General features: G+C 43.6%; 1 protein-coding gene across 2 annotated transcripts in view; it reads left to right on the top strand.

The window, feature by feature from the left end:
• The first annotated feature begins 1,376 nt into the window (after positions 1-1,376).
• LOC135512356 (tetratricopeptide repeat protein 27-like) overlaps positions 1,377-17,996 on the top strand; it is a 67,507-nt gene continuing 50,887 nt past the window's right edge. Inside the window, exons 1-2 of one of the 2 annotated variants that reach the window (XM_064934315.1) lie at positions 1,377-1,854; positions 12,527-12,637. In XM_064934315.1, the coding sequence (XP_064790387.1) occupies positions 12,623-12,637 (15 nt within the window). In that variant the 5' untranslated portion in view covers positions 1,377-1,854; positions 12,527-12,622. Of the gene's footprint in view, positions 1,855-12,140; positions 12,638-17,996 lie in introns of those variants that run through there. The other variant, XM_064934312.1, reaches the window with a different exon arrangement.

The raw sequence follows: 17,996 nt of genomic DNA, 5'->3' as shown, positions 1-17,996 counted from the left end.
CAACGTTAACGATTTCTGAAAATCGCAAATGAAATGAAAATAATATGCCTGCTCTCAAGCTTAGCCTTTTTTTAACAACACTGTCATCTCAGATTTTCAAAATATGCTTTTGAACCATAGCAAATCAAGCATTTGTGTAAGAGTATTGCAAGCTAGCTTAGCATTTTGCATAGCATTTAGCACGCAACATTTTCACAAAAAACAGATATCCAAATAAATAAAATAATTTACCTTTGAAGAACTTCGGATGTTTTCAATGAGGAGACTCTCAGTTACATAGCAAATGTTCAGTTTTTCCTGAAAGAATCTTTGTGTAGGAGAAATCGCTCCGTTTTGTACATCACATTTGGCTACCGAAACGAACCGAAAATTCAGTCACCAAAACGTCAAACTTTTTCCAAATTAACTCCATAATATCAACCGAAACATGGCAAACGTTGTTTAGAATCAATCCTCAAGGTGTTTTTTCACATATCTCTTCATTGATATGCCGTTCGTGGAAGCCTGCTTTCGTTCCAGAATCCCATGGAAAAATACCAGCAGCTGAAAATGACGCACCAATTTCGACGGAGGACACCGGGCGGACACCTGGCAAATGTGGTCTCTTATGGTCAATCTTCCAATGTTATGCCTACAAATACGTCACAATGCTGCAGACACCTTGGGGAAACGATAGATAGGGCAGGCTCATTCCTGTCGCATTCACAGCCATATAAGGAGACAATGGAAAACAGAGCCTCAAAAATCCTGCTCATTTCCTGGTTGCAGTTTCATCTTGGTTCTGCCTGTAGCTCCTGTTCTGGGGCACTCACAGACAATATCTTTGCAGTTCTGGAAAATTCAGAGTGTTTTCTTTCCAAAGCTATCAATTATATGCATAGTCGAGCATCTTTTTGTGACAAAATATCTTGTTTAAAACGGGAACGTTTTTCATCCAAAAATGAAATAGCGCCCCCAGAGTTTCAAGAGGTTAATGGCTTTTCATGATGATTGCGCTTCGTCAGAACTTGTTGCTAGCATGAGTCAATTTGATGGTGATGGCGAGTGGAAATGATAAGTCAGTGGCTGACAGCTCATCATCTGCTGCTGAACGACAGCGCTGCAGCGTGTGTCGCGGGGTGATCTTCAAGAAAAAAAGTATAGGTAAACCACGAAGCACACGGGCATCTCCTTCTCCCACTCACACAGCTGCCAAACTGAGCGGACACAACTGCTAAGCCGAGAGCGTACTGAACAGAGACCGCAGTTGCACTTGGCCAAATCCATTCCAGTAATTCATGAAGTAATTATACATTCACTCTGACACGTCGCGACCCATCATAAACAGGTCCACGACCCACACTTTAAGTAATGCTGCTCTACCGGGACGGTTGTTGCTAATGTGACTAGAATGACGTTGTATACAACAGCCAACTTTCCAGGATGTCGACACATCTTATATGCGCAGAAATGTTAAATTCTTGTTAATCTAACCGCACTGTCCAATTTACAGTAGCTAGTACAGTGAAAAATACCATGCTATTGTTTGAGGAGAGTGCCCAACAACAACAACTTTTATCATGGCATTTGGTTTGATTCATTCACCTCTGAAGGTAAATAATGTACTTACATTCAGTAATCTTGCTCTGATTTGTCATCCTGTGTGTCCCAGAGATAAAATGTAGCATAGTTTTTTGTTGTTGATAAAATCCATTTTTATATTCAAATGTAGGAACTGGGTTCTAAAGTATGAAACTATGCTCTTTCTGTTTCTTTACAGCTTTCTTGGTTAGTTCGGACCATGGTAGTTTGATGATGTGGACACCAAGGATCTTGAAGCTCCCACTACAGTCCCGACGATGTAAATGAGGACAGGTTTGGCCCTCCTTTTCCTGTAGTCCACGATCATCTCCTTTGTCTTGCTCACGTTGAGGAAGAGGTTATTTTCCTGGCACCACACTGCCGGGTCTCTGACCTCCTCACTATAGGCTGTCTCATCATTGTCGGTGATCAAGCCTACCACCTTTGTGTCATCAGCAAACTTAATGTTGGAGTTGTGCTTGGCAATGCAGTCGTGGGTGAACAGGGAGTACAGGAGGGGACTGAGCACTCACAACTGAGGGGCCCGCGTGTTGAGGCTCAGCGTGGCAGATGTGTTGTTACCTACCCTTACCACCTTGGGGCAGCCCATCAGGAAGTCCAGGATCCAGTTGCAGAGGGAGGTATTTAGTCCCAGGGTCCTTTGCTTAGTGATGAGCTTTGTGGGCACTTTGGTGTTGAATGCTGAGCTGTAGTCAACTAACAGCATTCTCACATAGGTATTCCTTTTGTCCAGGTGGGAAAGGGCAGTGTGGACTGCAATTCTGATTGCATCTTCTGTGTATCTGTTGGGGTGGATTGGAGTGGGTCTAGGTTTTCCGGGATAATGGTGTTGATGTGAGCAATGACCAGCCTTTCAAAACACCTCATGGCTACTGATGTGGTTGCTACGGGGTGGTAGTCATTTAGGCAGTTTACCTTAGTGTTCTTGGACTATGGTGGTCTGCGTGAAATATGTAGGTATTACAAGAAGAGGTTGAAAATGTCAGTGAAGATACTTGCCAGTTGGTCCACGCATGCTTGGAGTACATGTCCTGGTAATCAGTCTGGCCCCTTGGCCTTGTGAATGTTGACCTGTTTAAAGGTCATGGTCACATATGCTACGGAGAGCCTGATCACACAGTTGTACAGAACAGTTGGTGCTCTTATGCATGCTTCAGTGTTGCTTGCCTCGAAGTTAGCATAAAAGGCATTTAGCTTACCTGGTAGGCTCGTGTCACTGGGCAGCTTGCGCCTGGGGTTCCCTCTGTAGTCCGTAATAATTTGCAAGCCATGCCACATCCGATGAGCATCAAAGCCGGTGTAGTATGATTCAATCTTAGTCCTGTATTGACGCTTTGACTGTTTGATGGTTCGTCTGAGGGCATAGTGGGATTTCTTAGAAGCTTGCGGATTAGTGTCCCGCTCCTTGAAAGCTGCAGCTCTAGCCTTTAGCTCAGTGCCGATGTCGCCTGTAATCCATGGCTTCTGGTTGGTGTATATATACATACGGTCACAGTGGGGACGACGTCGTCGATGCACTTATTGATGAAGCCGGTGACTGAGGTGGTATACTCCTCAATGCCATTGGATGAATCCTGGAACATATTCCAGTCTGTGCTAGCAAAACAGTCCTGTAGCGTAGCATCCCCTTCACCCGTCCACTTCCGTATTGAGCGTGTCACTGGTACTTCCGGCTTTCGTTTTTGCTTGTGAGCAGGAATCAGGATAATATATAATTATGGACAGAATTTTCAAATGGAGGGCGAGGGATAGCTTCTTTTTTTAAATCTTTTTGTTTTACCCGTCTCTGTGTTGCATATATGACATGCTGGTAGAAATTAAGTAAAACTTCTGGGTGAGCATTTTCTTGTTTTCTTATGGCCTTTATACAGCTCGTTGAGTGCGGTCTTAGTGCCAGCGTCGGGTGGTGATAGACAGAAAATTATAGATTAACTCCTTTGGTAGGTAATGTGATCGACAGCTTAGAATGAGATACTCTACCTTAGGCCAGCAAGACCTCGAGACTACCTTAATATTAGACATCTCTCACGAGCAGTTATTGACTAATAGACACACCCCCATGCCTCGTCTTACCAGACGTAGCTGTTCTGTCAGAGCCAACTGTATATTATCCGTGTTGTTTTCAGCCACGACTCGGTGAAACATTTGATTTTACAGTTTTTAGTATCCCGTTGGTAGGATAGTCTCAAACAGAGCTCATCCTGTTTATTCTCCAGTGGTTGCACGTTGGCCAATAGAACGGATGGTAGAGGCACTAACGAATTCTCACAAGGCACCCTGATCTTCGCCCCCTATAGTTCCTTCTTTTCTTTATGGGGAATTGGGCCTTGTCTGGGAGAAACATTAAATCCTTCGTCAGACTCATTAAAGAAAATATTTGAGCTGTGTAATCGCTTTTCTGATATCCAGACGCTCTTTTCGGTCATAAGAGACGGTAGCATCAACATTATATACAAAATATGTTACATACAATGCAAAACAAAATAGCAATTGGTTACGAGCCCGTAAAACGGCAGCCATCCCCTTATGTTCCGTTCTTCAAAAAATCAAATCAAAAGGTCACTCCATCCAGCCTTTAGTTCAGCTGAAACAATGGACTGGCACCAGTCACGTCACTGTTGCTGGACTCCCCAGAGCCTCTGCTGGCTGTGTGAGCAGGCATCTTCCCAGCCTACATGTGGATCCAGGAATCTGCAGGCTGGTTAGATGGTTGTCACACCGTCTGGTCTTCTTCATCGGCACTCTACTTATGTCACCTTCCTGATGGTTGTCTGGAACACTCATATAAGGGTACTGTTAACACCAAGCTCTACAATATCTGTGTTTGTGACCAGTAAACAAATCTTTTAACAGGATACAGTAACCAGTGTGCCAAGACTACCATGCTTTAGTTGAACCCAATTTGTGGTGATGAAATGGATCGTAATTACTTGTGTTCACAAAAATGTACAAATGGCATCATATAAATTGTAATATTGCCGATAGCTCAGTTAGTGCACCTCTCTGTGTATTGAAGTATACGTTTCTTACCGGAGGATGAGTGCCACTAGTCTGGATGCACGCATGTCTGAATGACAGTCAGATGCTTACCTCTGTCACAAACCACTGATGTCTTTGCGCTGGCTCACGTTCCAGGAATGAGGTGAAGAATGTTCTGCAATGTCAAGGGCCAGCTTAGGCTTCACTCAAGGGGGAAAAATCTCGGAAATCTATTTGGAAAGCTCACGTCTGTCAGAGGGGGAAAAAAAGCAAGAACGGTCACAGAGGTTAATTTATTGCCCTGGAGTTTGTGGCTGTTCCGCCGTAAATCTCCCCAGTCCGCTCCAGGCTGATGTCTTAACCAGAGCTGGTATTATATTTAGACATTTATTTAAATATAGTTTAAAGTGGTTTTCAAAGATTATTAGCAGATATAGTTGTTGGTGTATGAAGCAAGTATATTTGCGCATCTCATTTCTCAAACTCTGCTATCGTTTTTATCAAAAATGTGGATTTGGCTACTCAGTCTCTATATGCATTAGAAACCTTTAAGATGTAACTCATTGGTTGACTCTGTTTTTCCTCCAACACTGGTTGCACTGCCACTTGTGTCAAATCTAACAACTTTGATAGGCTCAGAGCACACCACATGACCCATCCAGGAGGTTACATTTCCTCTGTGCATTGATTTTGCGTGTTGCCTTGATTTTGATCACAATGCCCAGCACGTCAAAACAGATTATTCCTCCCCCTCATCACCAGGGCATAACTTAAGCAGAACCGAGCGTATCCTCCTCGGTCTGAGCCAGGACGTTGTGAGGGGCGATTGGAGTGTGAAGGCTGCCTTGTCTCCAAATGAGAGACTCAGGTTGTCTGGCAGTCGGCTGCTGACATACCCTAAACTCCTAGACTGAGACAGATATGTCCTCCAGTCAGCACAGCACTAAGGCCATCTCCACCTCTGATTTGTCCTCCTTTAAACCTGCCCTTACTTTTCTGTAAACTAGTTGAACATAAATCAAGAATGAAAAGCTTTCATTGCTGCTGTCACTTGTAGTTCGTTTTCCGGCACATTCGTGGGACCACAAAATGTTTCGACGACTAATCAGAGAACTGCAATTTTAGCCTGAAATTGTTGTCACCCGCTTGCGATTGTGGGGTCTGAGCTAAATGAGTCTTAGAAGGTCAAGCTTCACACAACAACAAAAAAGATGGGAGGGTTATTTTTGTAGTCAGGATCACGACTGCATGGCTGATTGCATTAGATTGTCATGCCATCCTCAGTGGTTGAAGGGTGGAGCCATAAGACTTAATAGAGATGATCTGTTACTACACATCATGTATTTTTCTTCACAGACCCACATCTCTTAAACCTTTTTACCATTTGCTGAACCTTAGGATTTACCTGCCCTCTTTAAAATGATCTGTTTTTATTTACTTACTGTATGGTCAGTTATTCTTCCTTTTGACATATTTTTTTATACAGGACAACAAAGTCATTTCCCAATTTTCCCTTGAAGTGACTTATGATGTGTTGTCATTATTTTATTTGCCGTTTTATATAAATGATTCTTAAGGATGTAATGTCAGAAATGAGAGAGCAGAGAGAGACTTCTAAGCTTCGCAGAATGTGTGGGTTGTCGCTCTCGCTGCTGCCAGTGAAATTTGATGATAAAGACGCAATGGCTATGAGCTAATGTCTGATTTATTAATTCGGAGTATCTCTGACGTATGCTCGCTGATCTGCTCTGTGTTAGGATGTGCACACACTTTGCCCCTGCCCCATCGGCTCTGCTGAAGCTCAAATTAGCGCGTGAAAGTCTCCAATTGAAAAGTACAACTGTCCACCTATATATCTGACCATTTTAGTGTGCTCATTCCCTCTTTATGTGGCTGACTTGTTGTGAGCGTTCTGGCCCAAATTTGACCAAAAGTGCAGCGCATCACCCAGATGGGTGGATGCTGCTCATTTGTTGATGGAAGAGGATGAGTTCTCCTCCCTTACAATGTAAAGCGCTTTGAGGTCCAGTGGAAAAATGGCATCCATCATTGTTCTTTTCATTACAGATACGAAAGCATCGTGGTTACAGTATATTTGAGACTGCTGAACCGTGTCAGGGATTGGATGGAGAAATGTTCCATGCTCATGTATAGCCAATCTCTTAAGTCTTTAGGGCCAATACAAGTAGAGGATTTTATGGGAACGTTTGGAATTCTCAGTCATTAGCCAATAACTGAACTTGCCTTTGATGTTTGTGAATTCTCACAGCAGTTCACTAAGTTTGGGGGTTTGGAGGTAAACTTGAATGTGCTGTAGTTGGAGTTGTCTGTAATTTTGGCAATGTATTTTTCTGGATTACCATTTTGTTTTGGCAATTTTTATCTTAATGCCTCCTTAAAAACAAATGTTGTTTTTATAGTATGATTTTATTGCTCTCTATTTGCTATTGGAGCCTATTGAAATTCCCCTTTTTGACTTTAATGACCCCAAAGATTTGACCGACCAATATTAAAATGGACCTTCCCAAGTTATTTTCAACCATTTCTCAAACAGACTCCCTACTTCCCGTAGGCTGTCTGAACTACTGTCACGCCTATAAACCAGGGTCTGTTTTCTTGACCTACCTTTCTGCTGCTAGGAGGCAAATCAGTACCATGCAGCCAGCTGCGGTGTTAGAACTGCTTTTGAAAAGGTTTGAATTAAGGTAATAAATGACTCAACGTGGGCCGCTGAGCAAGGCCACTCTGTTAAGCGCTTTGAGCTCCTCGACAGTCTCCCCAATGGGCCTGGGGCTCTGGCCTGCTGCTCCACCAGGATTCTCATCTCCGGAGTTTGCAGACAGGTGCTATAGTGTGACGCAGTTGGCCAAGCAAGCCCAGCCAATTAAACACTGCTGGATATTCATTTGAAATGGCACTGCCTCACCATCTAAATCAGTTTGCCATTGCACTTTAACTCAGGACAATGATTAATGTTGTTTCTACCTTCTAGCGGAATGACTACATAATGATGATGATTTACTGTTGCGCTAATGTCCCATTTGAGTTCCATCATGACTTGTTTAGCATTTACAAACACATTCGGGATCATGTGAACCTCGTACACAACCTCATACTTCATGCTGCCTTTTTCCTGCATATTTGTTTATTGCCGAATGTCATCTTAATGTGTTGGATTTTAATTGGAGAAGCAACTCTTATTATATGAATGAAATGTATGGCTAACAAATATACTATTCAAAATAGACTTTTCTACCAATCATCCTGGTCAAAAAATGTTATAAGCATTTCAGGCATCTACTGTGCCGTTTCACTGGTGTTTCTGATACCGTTACCAAGATGTTATGGTTTCATTTTTTTCATTTTTCTAATATTGTGTGAGAAGGTCATTGAGGCTTAATAACACCAGTGAAACAGTGTTTGGGAGGAATAATGGCTGACCTTTCTCTCCTCTCTCCATATTACTGTACTGCTGACTGATGGGTTTAGAAGCCTGCGAGTATGGAGATTGCACAAAGATGGTAAGGGGGGGAAAAGGCCTCTTCATAATGGCCACATTCCACCAAGCGAGCAATAAGATCCCAATCTTAGTCGTGTCAACGCAAGTTCCCTCCATTCTGGAGATCTCAGAATCTTAGGTTTTGATATTAGTATGAAATCCTTATCTGAGATGAGTCAATGGCGACGAAGCTCACCTTGTTTGTCTGATCTTAGGTTGAACAAAAGGAGGGGGGGGGGGGTGTCATACTGTAGTAGTCTCCTTTCCAAGGGGAACAGTTGGTTCAGCTAGATAACTTGGTCCCTTTTTATCTCAGATTTTGTCAACCAACATATACATATATTGAAAGCTTTCATAAGTACCGATCTTATCTCGCTCCTACCTTGGTTTTGGGGGAACTCTAAAGAAGAAAGCGTGTTTAAGATGTAAGATTTAGGATGTGATTATGATCCCATTCCACAATAGTGATTCTGCAATGGGGTATAGCTTCCGTCTGAGTTTGCCGGATGTTTCTTTTTGTCAACTGTTCTTTAGTGCCACACACACACAGAGAGACAGAGACAGCTCCTTACGTCAGTTTCAAAAGTGTTTTCCAGATGTCAGCAAATCCGCGGGAGTTATCATCTCGGGCTGGAAATAGGATTTCCTCTGCGTCATTGATAAGTTAGTTAAATTTAAAAAATCCTGATAGATAAGAAAAAAAACAATCTACACAGATGTCAGCCTGACTTATTACATCACCTAACTCAAAAAAGACAGTCTGCAGTGAAATCCTGACTGGGCCTTGGGCAAGATAGGGTCTGTTTTGCTCAATACAGTTCCCTAGTCCGCCCTCCGCTTCCCACTGAGGGCTTCTGGGAAGGTTTTGGTAAGAGAAGCTAAGTAGTTGAACTGGAAGGGTTGCCATAGTGAGATTTGGTATGAGTGGAGGGAGGGGGGGGCAGGACAATGTGGGAGGAGGGTGATTCCATCTTAAATTGTTATTTTCTCTCTGGCCCCGTAAGAGGAAGTCACTTTGATAGTCATCTCGTAACTTGGCACGGAGGTTGGGAAACACAAAGAGAGAGGGGAGGCGTCCCATGGGGGCTGTGTCCTAACTTCATCCTCCTCCAAGGCAATCTCTGTCCCCCTGTCAGTACACCACCATACTGATGGGGTGATAATTATATTTCATAGCTTCTGTTTTCCATACATCCTACCACTGTGCTGTTCACCCCATTGGCTTTGGTTACGTGAGATCTTTTTTTTTTTTTCAAATATAATAACAGTTGGGAGTATTAATGGTATTATTTTACATGATTTTTCACAATGCAAATTGTTTAGAATAATAATAGGCCTTTAATTTCTTACATTCACTGCTGAAATTGAATACATTTGACCGCCAAGATATATTGTGTGTTATAAAATCACGAATGGTGGTCCTCGAGAGCTTTTGACGGTGATTTGGTGGTCCCCGGAATGGAAAAGGGTTGGGAACCGCTGGTCATGTTGCCTTCAGTTTCTATCCCAGGCCTCTGCATTAGTTTGCTACTAATTTGGCTGATTTGTATCAGGTCTCATGTTTAGACATGGCCCACAGGCCAGACAGGATAGCCAGGGGAGAACACGTGTTGACTCTGCTCAGAGGAAGTGAGCTAGTGAAAGAGACAAAATATCCATTGCCTTTGCGGCTAAATATGTAACCCAAAGCTCGTCACACAATGTTTCCGTGTGAAACTTAACTGATCTGCTCCTTTCCTGAAAGGTTATTGCAAGTTGTAGAGTCGAGCACAGAATTGTTTATGTTCTCTAAACAGTTACCCTTGAAATTGTGAGGCAAAGACAAAGGAATGTACTGGAAACCCTAAGCCTTACCATCTTTCCTTTCATACCATCTTTTCTCTTCTCTTTTCAACTCTGACTTGTGCTCCTCTTTGCGCCCTCAAACTATTTGTCTTCACTCTCACAAAGATGAATGTTGGGGGAGGGAGAACGGAGCTGTAATACAGACAACTCCCCAGTAAGCGGAAATCAATGGCAAGGATTTCCTTGATATATTTTTTTTATTGATTTGGTTTGTTTTTGTCAATTTGTTCCCCATATGATGATTTGTTACCAGTGATGGTATTCAATATTTCACATACACAACCTCCTTATAAACCAGACTACATTATATTGCACCGAGGTGGTGGTGTTCTCTGCTATTTATTTGTCCATTTGTTAGGATGTCTTTTCTTAAATAAACACTAAGGTAAGGCAGCCTTGTCGTATAGATGCAGAAACATGTTTGCTAAACTCAAATCAAACTCTATTTGTCACATGCGCCGAATACAACAAGAGTAGACTTTACCGTGAAATGCTAACTTACGAGCACTTAACCAACAGTGCAGTTCAAGAGGAGTTAAGAAAAACATTTACCAAGCAGACTAAAATAGGAAGTAACATAATAAGAATAACAATAACGAGGCTATATACAGGGGGCACTAGTACCGAGTCAGTGTGCGGGGGGGGGTACAGGTTAGTTGAGGTAATTTCTACATGTTGGTGGGGGTGAAGTGACTATGCATAGATGATAAACAGCGAGTAGCAGCAGTGTTTAAAAGGGAGGGGGGGGGGGTGTCAATGTAAATTGTCCGGTGGTGATTTTATTTCAGGGCCCTGTGCAAACACTGCTCTCTGAGGTTCCCGTGGCCTTCAGTGTACAGTATGGGACACACCCAGACTATCTGCTAGCTCTCTACCCATCTCTCCTCCTGCGTGGAGGGGGACATCGGCTGGGCGAACAGCACCGGAACCTGATCTCTACATTTACACACCGCCTCTCAATGAGTCAGCCGCTGGCCTTGCTGATGGAAGGAGGTTTTCACTCAAAATCTCACGATACATGGCCCCGTTCATTCTTTCCTTTACACTGATCAGTCGTCCTGGTCCCTTTGCAGAAAAACAGCCCCAAAGCATGATGTTTCCACCCCCATGCTTCACAGTAGGTATGGTGTTCTTTGGATGCAACTCAGCATTCTTTGTCCTCCAAACACGACGAGTTGAGTTTTTACCAAAAAGTTCTATTTTGGTTTCATATGACATTCTCCCAATCTTCTTCTGGATCATCCAAATGCTTTCTAGCAAACTTCAGACGGGCCTGGACATGTACTGGCTTAAGCAGGGGGACATGTCTGGCACTGCAGGATTTGAGTCCCTGGTGGCGTAGTGTATTACTGATTGTAGGCTTTGTTACTTTGGTCCCAGCTCTCTGCAGGTCATTCACTAGGTCCCCCCGTGTGGTTCTGGGATTTTTGCTCACCGTTCTTGTGATCATTTTGACCCCACGGGGGGAGATCTTGCTTGGAGTCCCAGATCGAGGGAGATTATCAGTGGTCTTGTATGCCTTCCATTTCCTAATAATGTGCTCCCACAGTTGATTTCTTCAAACCAAGCTGCTTACCTATTGCAGATTCAGTCTTCCCAGCCTGGTGCAGGTCTACAATTTTGTTTCTGGTGTCCTTTGACACCTCTTTGGTCTTGGCCATAGTGGAGTTTGGAGTGTGACTGTTTGAGGTTGTGGACAGGTGTCTTTTATACTGATAACAAGTTCAAACAGGTGCCATTAATACAGGTAACGAGTGGAGGACAGAGGAGCCTCTTAAAAAATAAGTTACAGGTCTGTGAGAGCCAGAAATCTTGCTTGTTTGTAGGTGACCAAATACTTATTTTCCACCATAATTTGCAAATAAATTCATAAAAAATCCTACAATGTGATTTTCTTGATTTTTTTTCTTTTTTTTCTCATTTTGTCTGTCATAGTTGAAGTGTCCCTATGATGAAAATTACAGGCCTCTCATCTTTTTTAGTGGGAGAACTTGCACAATTGGTGTCTGACTAAATACTTTTTTGCCCCGCTGTATATGTGTCAATCAGTAGTCGTGACCTTGTTCCTGAGAGACTAATTTTACTGCCGCTCTGGCAGGGAGGGTTCGCCTCTGACTCCACAGTGAGTAATGTGTTTCCTGCGGCAGACAGGAAGTAGGACTCACCTCTTCATCCTTGCTCACACAAAACAGACCCCCCCCCACACACACACACACAAACACACACACACTCCCATGTGAAACTCCAGGACTGTCTACACTCCGCCATCATCTTCGACCTGGTTGGAGGAAGAGGGCCTATTTAAGTTATATAAGCTGTACTATACCGGCTTTCCAGTAGCTTGATTCTCATGGAAACTCCCGAATCTGTCATAAGAGTGTCCTAATTTTCTGGTTCTTATGCTTTCATCGGCTCTATACAGTAGATTTGAGTTTCCATGTTGAAGATGTCAAACTCATAGCTACATATTTCTGTACCCTCTACTGTATTATGCCATCACTATCTGAGAGATTTGACTATCCCTTTTATCTGAGATTGATGTCCCTATTGGTCCATGATGAAATGAAAGTGAGTGTCTTGAATCTCCATGTCCTTACCGGTCTCTCTACCCTCTCCCTGCAGTACATACTATCTCAGCCCAAGTTCTGGGCTGTGGTGACGGCGCTGTGTCTAAGGACCAACCTCGAGAGGGGCAGCTCTCGACGGGTGGAGGGGGCCATGATGCAGACACAGGTAAAAGATGAAAGGTCACATAAGAGTTTTGATTCTACGAGATTCTCTGACACACTGATGGTGAACGACACTATTGGTAGCCCACAATATCAAGTCTGATACTGTACATGAATGCACAGAATCAGCCTATATTATTTATACGGCCATTAATGCTGATCTGTCAAGTGAAGGCACTTGGCATCATACCATGTCCAGGGCTTACATGCACAATTATATACATTCCAAACCTGGATTTACATTTTCTGTAGGTAACATATGTCACATCATTAGCACAACAGTCTGCAAGAACATGTGCTGCATGCCGTCTGAAACCCGCACAGCCAAATCAGTATTCCCACTGAGCTGTGTTTGCGAAAGCACACGGGCCTTTGAAATAACCCAGTAGAGGACAGACACGCTCCCCCTGTGCCGGGGTTCCTGTACCCGTTTAGGATATTTGTCATGGGTGTCTGTCTGTGAAACCAGCCCACCCTCCTCTCTTCTCCTTTACCAATGTTTCCACACCCCTTTTTTTGCAGACAATCTCTCTGACATGCTTATACTTGGTCATGCACAGATGTATGATCTGGGAATAATTTATGCTCTTCTCAGGGCTGCTTTAAACTGATGGGGATGACATCATGTTGTGTGTGCCTATTGCTCTATCCAGCCCCAGCTTCAGTGCTCCAGGTGTGCAGTGAGCTGTCAGTCGCAGCCAGACGAGGTCAGAGTCATAAAGCAGGAGGTTGGGGCCTGGTATAAGACGGTCCGACGTCTGGTATAGAACAGGAGACTCTTAAAGCAGCCAGACTCTAGTGCTGCCCCATGGTTTTGTGACATAAAGGAAAGTGAAAGTCTGGTTTTCATCTCCCTAGCCTCCCCTCCTAAAATATTTGCACACGGAGCTCTGCACTCTTATCCCGAAACCTGATTTGACTGACAGGACCTGTAGGGGGGCGAAACAGCTGAGGGAGCCCTCTAGGGAGAGCCGTGTGACAGGCGGGGTAGGGGGGGGGGTTCGGTCATCTAGGGGGGTGGGGGAGTCACCTGTCCATCACTGTGCAAGGAAGACGTCAATCACTCAATGATCCCACCACTGACACCAACCCCATCTGCACCCGGCCCTAATCCTCTGTGAGACAGACATGCTCAATCACCGTTTCTCCCAGATCGCCAGAACCCAAAGAGTGACACATCAGAGCGAGGGTTGACAGTCGGCTCACACGCACCAATGACTGAGAGTTGGAGGGAATGGAGAAAATAAAACAGTTTGCCCTCCTTTGTTTCAAATTTCTTCTTCCTCAGGGTGATGTTTTGACTTAAAATCTCCTTGGCTGCTGAAGGGGGGAAAATGTGGAGGAAATATGTTATGTGTTGAGTTGTTTCATGTCGGAGCAGGAATTATTAACCCCGTCCTGCTCCAATAAGCAATTTGGGCGACTTCTGTGAGGAAGCTGTTAGCTGGGCCCATGGAGATCCGACTGGGTTTTGTTTATCACGATCAAGCTCCTCATTGGGTGGAATACATAGCCGTGGCACTAATGGCTGCCCCCTCAAGGGAATGAGTGATTATAATAAACTGCACTTCCCTGTCTTTGTTGTCTGTCATTTCCACTTCTTATTTCCTGTGTTTGAGAGTGGACACCCAAAGTCCAGATGTAGACTGACCTGAGGGAAGGCTAGGTGAAATTCCCTTCCTATCGTCTGATTGAATTATCTTTTCTCTTTTAAATGCTTCACTCTCTTCATTTTGTAATGTGACATATACACTGACTGTACAAAATATTAAGAATACCTTCCTTACATTGAGTTGCACCCCTTCCCTTTTGCCCTCAGAATAGCCTCAGTTCATCGGGGCACACTTTACAAGGTGTCCAAACGTTCAACAGGGATGCTGGCCCATGTACACTCCAATGTTCCCCACAGTTGTGTCAAGTTGGCTGGATGTCCTTTGGGTGGTTGACCATTCTTGATACACACCGGAAACTGTTGAGCGTGGAAAAACCCAGCAGCGTTGCCGTTCTTGACACAAACTGGTGCGCCTGTCACCTACTACCATACCCTGTTCAAATGCACTTCAATCTTGTCTTGCCCAGTCACCCTCTAAATGGCACACACACCCAATCCATGTCTAAGTCGTCTCGAGGCTTAAAAATCCTTCATTAACCCGTCTCCTCCCATTCATCTACACTGATTAAAGTGGATTTAACAGGTGACATCAATAAGGGATCACAGCTTTCACCTGGATTCACCTGGTCAGTCTATGTCATGGAAATGGCAAGCGTTCTTAATGTAGACTGTATATCCAGGAAGAAAATGTGCTATTTCAGTATGAGGTTCCTTGTTTCTTAATTCTATCACAGCCAATAACTTAATTAATGACAGTCTATTACTCTCCTATCAGAGACTTGTAGACATTGAAAAGCCCAGGGTCTTTTACCAGACAGGTTTTACTGTTCTTAGTCCACTCAAGCTATTTCTTATTTTATTAAGGCAGTAGGGGTGTAAACATATAAGTAAACGTATAATATGCAGTCTGTTTACTTTTTATTTTGTTCCATAATTAGGTATTTGTTTTCACAAAGGTCGTAAGCCAACACCAGTGGTGAGTACTTTGACATATGTAGCTGGACATCCCATTGTCATTATTTAGTTTAACAGAACTTGTTCCAACTTAACAAGTGTATTAAAAGTACACTTGTCTTATTCTTTTCACGCGTTATTAATTTGTTTATTTTAATTTTACTTTTACCCAATTTATTGGTAGTTACAGTGTTGTCTCATCGCTGCAACTCCCGTATGAACTCGGGAGAGGCGACGGTCGAGAGCCGTGCGTGCTCTGAAACACAACCCAGCCAAGCCGCACTGCTTCTTGACACAGTGCCCGCTTAACCCGGAAGCCAGCCACACCAATGTGTCGGAGGAAACACCTGGCGACCGTGTCAGCGTGCATCGCGCCCGGCCCGCCACAGGTGTCGCTAGAGCGCGGTGGGACAAGGACATCCCTGCTGACCAAACCCTCCCGTAACCCGGGCAATGCTAAGCCAATTGTGCACTGCCCCATGGGTCTCCCGGTCGCGGCCGGCTGCGACAGAGCCTGGACTCGAACCAGGATCTCTAGTGGCACAGCTAGCACTGTGATGCAGTGCCTTAAACCACTCGGGAGGCGCACTGGTCTTATTCTGAATGTGTAAACTTAATTTTTCTGCAACCTGTCAGATGGGATGTTTTCCGTCCTTGTGCAGTTGTATAAAATCAGTATTTTCTGGCTTACTGTATACTCATGTAATATACTTTCCATTACAACCACCATCTGCTATAATTGTGTTCACAGAGCAACTAATAACTCAGTTCAGTGAATCTGGATGTTTTTACTCACCAATCTTCTCTGAACCACTCCTCAGTAGCCTGTGGCTCTTTCTGTAGGGTCTCTGGTCTACCGGAGCTCACCACATACCAACCCTGTTTGTGCTTTGAAGCTATCCACTGGCCGTGGTTGAAACAAAATTAGTTATTAGTCATCTGCAGTCTGCTTTCAAACAAACCTTGCTTGCCATTAAGGGAAACCGATTGCACCAAGCCAACTGGAAATTGAATTTCTAGATGAGGTTGATGTTCATCCCTAAGAACCGTCCTCACTCTCCTTTCAAACTGTAGCTGGAATTTCCCTCCAACTGCTGGTTGTGTTGTGAGACTAGTTATCAGTTCTTTCACACCTGTCAACATAGGTTTTATTCTCTGCCTTTCTGCCCTCTGACATGAGACATTGTTCAGTCCACACTTTTGCTGAAATGCTTTGGAACAGATATGGAATATCTTTGGAACAGATATATAATGCAGATATTGGTCTGTGGATGCTTGACATATCCCATTTTGGCGGATGGTTGAATGTGCAGAGGAAGTATTTCATCCTGGAGCATCAAAGCCTTTTAAGCAAAGAGCTCTATCCTTTAATTGTGACAGCTGAATCGGCTTTGCCTTCATGAATTCCTCTTCTGAGCATTGCTGTAAGATTGTCAATCCTCCAACAGATGACATGGTACAGGATTTACACCGACACTTCTCCGATATACCCCAAAAAGGTAGTACAGGTTTTTGACAATGATGATAACAGCCTTGGTTTTTTTTTGTTGCACAGCCGTGTAAGTCCGTTGGATGTGTGCTACCTTTTTCATCTTACATTTTACATCTAATTCTTTTTATTGGGAAACAAAAGTCCTCAGGAATTTATTTTTAGGTTTTATAAAGAACAGAACCCAGCTGCATGCATTATCAAATTAGAGCACCAACAAAGTTAGAGCAAGGAATAATGGTAATTTTCTCTCGTTGGTTTTGTGCGTCGTTTCTCTGTAGCAAAAGAGAGCACTTACATCGATCTGGAAGCTCTCAAACAAGTGCAAAGGCTCTTTGTTTTGGCATAAATAGACACACAGCCCCATTTTAAATTCCTCATTCTGTTGAATTCTTACAGCTTCCGTCTTGCACTTGCTGTGTGCCTGCTCCCACTCTGCAGGCTGCAGTGTCAGAAACTTGTTTTAAATGGAAAGATGGACTCTTAACGGTTGACCGGGCCCACTCATTTGTAGACTAGGTTTGTTTAGATGTTACCAGATACATGCATCTCTTATTGGTAAAGACAACTTTGTCAACCACCCATTAAACTGACCGAGACAAAAGATGAACATTGATGAAAATCATTTGGGCAGTGATGGTCTTTGAGGAATCAAGATCAGCGTTCATTGGAAGCCGTGACGGTTGGACGTCAACGCTTGGACAGGGCATTGGATTTCTCTTTCAGAGTTATTAAGAAATCAAAAAGGAAGGGGTGCTTTTTATCCCCCGCCCTCCTGATTGTGTTGGTGTCTCTGTGTCTAGATTTTGGTGTTTTTATTTGTGTCCGTCAGTGTCCCCAGAAAATGCAATCACCATGACTCACCTCTGGATTTTCTTCATCCCAGGCAGTAAAATACTGTATCTCCTGTAATTACTCTTAAACAATTTCCTCTTAATTTCCTATACAAGGAGACCAATCACATCCAAGCTGACCAACTCCATCCACTTCTTATAATTAAACAGTTTATCCTGGGCAGTCGGGATCCAAATCTCATTACAGGAGACTGGGCCCTGGCCACGTCCCACTGATAACACCACCCAACCGAGCCATAACAACAGGACTAAGGTTTATGTGCCATGGTATAGGATCTTCGAATTCAGATATTAAGAAACCATCTCATCGTTGTTAAATAATTAGCTGTGAGTCGAGACCCAATTTAGACACAGACAAAATATCTCCTATCCAATAGCAGGCAGAATGTGAGTTGTTGCTCTGCATAACGACCCACTGATAAAGTGACTTGACTCGCCAGAGGAGTCTAGTTAA

The sequence above is a fragment of the Oncorhynchus masou genome, chromosome 24 (assembly GCF_036934945.1).
Source record: "Oncorhynchus masou masou isolate Uvic2021 chromosome 24, UVic_Omas_1.1, whole genome shotgun sequence".
In the NCBI taxonomy this organism is placed as follows: domain Eukaryota; kingdom Metazoa; phylum Chordata; class Actinopteri; order Salmoniformes; family Salmonidae; genus Oncorhynchus; species Oncorhynchus masou.
The sequence above is the reverse complement of the archived record's forward strand: the minus strand, read 5'-3'. Positions and strand labels throughout refer to the sequence as shown.